This window comes from Momordica charantia (assembly GCF_013281855.1).
Source record: "Momordica charantia cultivar OHB3-1 chromosome 5 unlocalized genomic scaffold, Mcharantia_2.0 BLBB01000005.1, whole genome shotgun sequence".
NCBI lineage: Eukaryota > Viridiplantae > Streptophyta > Magnoliopsida > Cucurbitales > Cucurbitaceae > Momordica > Momordica charantia.
In genome coordinates, this window is record NW_028275163.1 from 13064472 (window position 1) to 13070471 (window position 6000).

Below are 6000 nucleotides of genomic sequence, written 5' to 3' on the forward strand. Positions count from 1 at the left end.
AAAAAAAACTAGAAAAACTATATCTTTCTCTCTCCTTCCGCTTTTTTTTAACACAGGTCTTCTTTGTTGGACATATATACCAATTATAATTGAGTTATACTCGTTTTGGTCTTCTTTCTATTTGTTGGTGGGTGTTTAATATTATTCTCAACGAAGAAACTAAACCCGATAGGAAATTAGACAACCATAAGCACAAGGAAGAAGCCTCCTCAATCATCAGCAAGTCTTGAGCCACCCAATTTTGGTCCTCTCCAACATGCATCAAGGAGATGGAGTCTAAAAAGCTTGCCTTGAAGCGTCGTTATCAACTAGTAAGGTGTCCTCATTTAAAATTTTGGAATCGTCACTAATTAATTGAATGGCTGGGAGGGAATCAGATTCCAACCTCCGTTTGCTTTCAGCAATAAAAAGGAGGGTAAAAATTTTGGAAAAATTCCATCATCCCAACCTTGATTTCCCCCATTATTCTTGTCAACCTCTATTTATCCATAAACATAACCAAACCATGTGTGAACGATTGGCCGGAAGCATCTGTATTCAGCTTCAAAACACTCATAGGAGGAGGAACCCACTTGGTGGATTACACGTCTTGAGTTCAACTCTTCGCAAAATCATTAGGCCATCAAATTTTAAAATTTATAAAAATATACGAATCAAATTGAAACTAAACCAAAATTATAAAAATAAAATTTATTCTTTTTTCTAGTTGTGGAGGTTGAATCCACCGTCATCATACTTATTTACTAAAAAGAGTTCAATTAATCTAGGCCAATAAGTAAAGTGTCAGTTGCATATATGACAAAATCATTTAGTAAAATTAACAAAAATAACAATATTGCTTTTTTCAAATATAGCATTTAAAAAAAATTGAGATCTAATTTTAAAATAACAACTTTACCTAAATGATATACATATGCAATATATCTGTAATATATTTGTAATATTTTTGACTACTGATATATATATATTCGATATATATCTGATATATTATTGATATAGATATTTGACATAGTTACAACATATATGTGATATACACTCGATATACTATTGATATATCGATAGGAGGGTTTGATATACTACTAAATAACTATTTGATATACCATTGGGAAAATTTGTGCGAAAATAAAAAAAGGAAAAAAAATTTACTAGCCACCGTAATTTCACAAAAGTGAATTTGCGTGGCCACATCTCCATTCTCCCTTCTATTTTACGCCTTTGGCCTTTCACCAACCCCCTCTTCTCCCACGCGCGGGGCCCGCTTCTCAGATTTTCACGCTCAACCATAACCATAACATTAAATAAATAAAAAAAAGTTGTAAAAAATCCTTCAGATCTGCCACCTCATCTTCCCCTGCTCTATAAATCAATCTCCATTTCCGCATCTTCAAACTCGCGCCGTTGTCTCTTCTCCTGTGGCTCCCCTCTGTTATCCTCTCTTCTTCTCTTTTACCCACTTTCTTTCTTTCTCCACTCTTCTACCAGGGGAGCTTCATTTCTCTCCAGGTTTCATTTTCATCTCCTCATTCCTTGTGTTTTTGCCTGAGATCCAATTTCAGCATGCATGATGGATTCTGGATTTTTACATTTCTTCCTCCTTTGAAATCAAGGATGACGAATCTGAATCCACTTTCTCTTGGTTTCTCTTCTGTTTCCATTTAACTATTATACCCTAGTAGTAGTACAGATCTGCAGGGGTTTCTTGTTTTTTTAGGACAGATCTGACGCATTTTCTCGGGTTTTCTTTTTACCTTTTCAACCACTGGATCTGTCTGCTGCTCAAGTGTCTTTTTACTTTCGTGGTTGTTCTATTATTGGGATGAGTAATCTTATATTTTAAGTTCTGTTAATAGATCCATGCATTACCACACGTTCAAATTTAATGATAACTTGAATCCTGTTTTCTACTTCAGCATGCTGTGTACAATTTTTTCTAGTTCTTATTGGATAATTGATAGCCATCCATTTGCAAAAGATGTAGAATAAAAGAAATGCTTTAAAGGGCATAATGAAATTTGTTTGTCTAATTATATTTGTGATCTATTGAACAGAACAATGGCATCTCACATTGTTGGATATCCCCGTATGGGCCCCAAGAGAGAGCTCAAGTTTGCTCTTGAATCATTCTGGGATGGGAAGAGCTCGGCAGAAGATTTGAAAAAGGTGGCAACAGATCTGAGATCCTCCATCTGGAGACAGATGGCTGATGCCGGGATCAAGTACATTCCCAGCAACACTTTCTCATACTATGACCAGGTGCTTGATGCCACTGCAACTCTTGGAGCTGTGCCTCCTAGATATGGCTGGAGTGGCGGCGAGATCGGATTCGACACCTACTTCTCCATGGCTAGAGGAAATGCGTCGGTTCCGGCAATGGAAATGACCAAGTGGTTTGACACAAACTAGTAAGTAATCACTAGGCGTTACACTTTCAAATTAGATGTATTCTTAGAATGAAATGACAATGTAATGGAACTGGTATAACTAATCCTATCAATTCGATGATGCAGCCATTTCATTGTCCCTGAGTTGGGGCCAGAGGTGAAGTTCTCTTATGCTTCACACAAGGCTGTGGAGGAATACAAAGAAGCCAAGGCTGTAAGTGTTGTTCTAAAATTTCACACTGAATTGGTTATATCTATTGAAAATTCTGAATTTAGGTAAATATAAGAGTCTCAGGGATGTTTAGTGAAGTTGGTAAAGAACTGTACCTGTAATGATAAATTATGTTTACGCGAATATGAGGTCAGCTTAGGGTAATTGACACCTATCTCTGATGAAGAGATCATGATTTCGAATCCTCCAATCCCACTTGTTGTACTCGAAAAAAATGATAAATTATGTTTACTCGTGCAGCTTGGAGTAGATACTGTTCCAGTTCTTATTGGTCCAGTGTCATATTTGTTGCTCTCTAAACCCGCCAAGGGTGTGGACAAGAGCTTCTGCCTTCTCTCCCTTCTTGACAAGATCCTTCCAATTTACAAGTAATGAATTGTTGCTCTTCCTAGATATGTCTAGCGTTCTCCATTAACAATTGTCTCCTCTCACTTTTTACTAACAATGGATCACTTTTCAGGGAGGTTGTGTCAGATCTTAAGGCAGCAGGTGCTTCTTGGATTCAGTTTGATGAGCCTACACTGGTGATGGATCTGGATTCTGACAAATTGAAAGTCTTCTCTAATGCATATGCTGAACTGGAATCAACTCTCTCTGGCTTGAATGTTCTTATTGAGACATATTTTGCCGATATCCCTGCCGAGGCGTACAAGACCTTGACTGCTTTGAAGGGTGTCACTGCCTTTGGATTTGATTTGGTTCGTGGAAACAAGACACTTGATTTAGTTAAGGGTGATTTCCCCAAGGGAAAATTCCTCTTTGCTGGAGTAGTTGATGGAAGGAACATCTGGGCCAACGATCTCGCCGCTTCAGTTAGTATGTTGGAGGAACTAGTTGCCGTAGTTGGCAAAGGTATCTATTGCTGATATTTGTGTAAATTCGTATTTGGAAGCTGATGTTATTTTAGACTGTTTTCTGACATTTTCCTTGTTTCTCTCCTTCTCTGAAAAAAATTTGCAGATCATCTCGTTGTCTCTACCTCCTGCTCACTTCTCCACACTGCTGTTGACCTTGTCAATGAAACTAAGTTGGACAATGAGATTAAATCATGGCTAGCTTTTGCTGCTCAAAAAATTGTCGAGGTTAATGCTTTGGCAAAGGCTTTGGCTGGTAATAAGGACGTGGTGAGTTTCTTTACCAATGATGAAACAAAACTTTGTCTGTCCTGTTAGGGAGTTAGCCACTTTTTAGGCTTTGATTTCTGAACTCTTAAACTCATGGTTTTGTATTCACTATTCAGGCAATCTTTGCTGCTAATGCTGATGCTCATGCTTCAAGGAAGTCATCCCCCAGAGTGACCAATGAGGCTGTTCAGAAAGCGGTGAGTACATATTATCCCCTAAGGTGTTTATCGTCTGTTTGCCGATACCGGATTCACTGATGAATCATTTCTTGCTTGCACAGGCTGCCGCTTTGAAGGGTTCCGATCACCGCCGTGCTACAAATGTTAGTGCAAGACTTGATGCTCAACAGAAGAAGCTTAACCTTCCAATCCTTCCCACCACCACGATCGGATCCTTCCCACAAACTGTTGAGCTCAGGAGAGTTCGCCGTGAATACAAAGCAAACAAGTGGGTGAAATTAATATCACGTCCCCTTGAAACTCAAATATGATAATTCATTCCTATTTCTAACATTGGAATCGTCGTTGGCTTCCTATAGGATTTCCGAGGAAGAATATGTAAAGGCTATTAAGGAGGAAATTAACAAGGTTGTCAAGCTCCAGGAAGAGCTTGATATTGATGTCTTGGTTCATGGAGAGCCCGAGGTGAGTTTTTTTGGGGAGGAAACGAACACTACCTCTCTTTTCTCATTTCACTAATAACACGAATTCCATTTCACTACAGAGGAACGATATGGTTGAATACTTCGGTGAGCAATTGTCCGGTTTTGCCTTCACCGTTAACGGTTGGGTGCAATCATACGGATCACGCTGTGTGAAGCCGCCAATCATCTACGGTGATGTAAGCCGCCCGAAACCCATGACTGTCTTCTGGTCCAGTGCAGCTCAGAGCATGACATCCCGCCCAATGAAGGGAATGCTCACCGGTCCCGTCACCATTCTCAACTGGTCCTTTGTTAGAGTGGACCAGCCAAGGTAAGAATATAATGCCTCGATCCTCATAGGCTGCAAGAACCTACTGCAGTTTTTTTCTCTAATACCATACTTTTCGTGTATGTTTTTGTGTTCCAGGTTTGAGACATGCTATCAGATTGCGTTGGCCATCAAGGACGAGGTCGAGGATCTTGAGAAGGCTGGTATTAACGTCATCCAGATTGATGAGGCTGCTTTGAGAGAAGGGTTGCCTCTTAGGAAGTCGGAGCAAGCCTTCTACTTGGATTGGGCTGTGCACTCTTTCCGTATCACAAACTGCGGTGTCCAAGATACAACTCAGGTTAGCTGCAATTTTCGTTACCATTGTCGTCTTACATGTGATAAAATTTTCAAATGGACCTAATATTTCCATTATCCAACAGATCCACACCCACATGTGCTACTCCAACTTCAATGACATCATCCAGTCCATCATCGATATGGATGCCGATGTGATCACGATTGAGAACTCTCGCTCTGACGAGAAGCTCTTGTCAGTCTTCCGCGAGGGAGTGAAGTACGGAGCTGGAATCGGCCCTGGTGTGTACGACATTCACTCCCCGAGAATACCATCCTCGGAAGAGATTGCAGACCGCATCAACAAGATGCTTGCAGTGCTGGAGAAAAACATCTTGTGGGTGAATCCCGACTGTGGACTCAAAACTCGCAAGTACACGGAGGTGAACCCAGCCCTGAAAAACATGGTGGCGGCCGCGAAGCTCCTCCGAAAAGAGCTTGGCAGTGCCAAGTGAAGTGAGTTTCGTTGGTTGAATCTCCTTTAGCAGCGTCCCTTGAAAGAGATGAGTCTGTTTTGTTTCTCCAATAAGTGAGTGGCGAAGATGTTTAGTATTTGTGTAGTGTGCTCTTCCGAGCGATTCTTGCTTTTTTGATATTGTTTCCATTCGAGGCTATAGCTCTCTCTATCTCTGTTTTGTTTCAAAGGCACCAAACTGCAATGTCAGTTTATGGAAGCGAATGGAAAAGGAAGAAATGGCATTGCCAGTTTTGTGCATTGATTAAGCGCTTTGTTAACTTTAATCTATATGAATCGAATGGCTGAGATTCTCTCTTCGCCAATTCTTTTGCCTTAATAGTGGAAATTTGCAATTCTTCCCCACTCCAAGACTTACATTTTTGTTTTTTTTTTTTTATTTTTTTAAAGGACTTTAGAGAAAAGAGAGAATTGAAAAAAGAACAACAACTAAAATAGAAGTTAAAAACTAATTTATCCTTGCAAAAGTTTAACGTCTCGTGATGGAGGTAGCTTGGACATTGACCATGTGCCCACGCAT

General features: G+C 40.0%; 1 protein-coding gene across 1 annotated transcript; it reads left to right on the forward strand.

The window, feature by feature from the left end:
- The first annotated feature begins 1343 nt into the window (after positions 1-1343).
- Positions 1344-5799, forward strand: LOC111022481 (5-methyltetrahydropteroyltriglutamate--homocysteine methyltransferase 1). Its single transcript, XM_022299652.2, has 12 exons — positions 1344-1503; positions 2049-2402; positions 2508-2595; positions 2854-2981; positions 3074-3465; positions 3574-3737; positions 3854-3934; positions 4018-4184; positions 4276-4381; positions 4461-4711; positions 4808-5009; positions 5092-5799. The coding sequence occupies exons 2-12, from the start codon at positions 2053-2055 to the stop codon at positions 5458-5460; spliced, it is 2298 nt and encodes a 765-aa protein (XP_022155344.1). The 5' UTR covers positions 1344-1503; positions 2049-2052; the 3' UTR covers positions 5461-5799.
- The last annotated feature ends 201 nt before the right edge of the window (positions 5800-6000 follow it).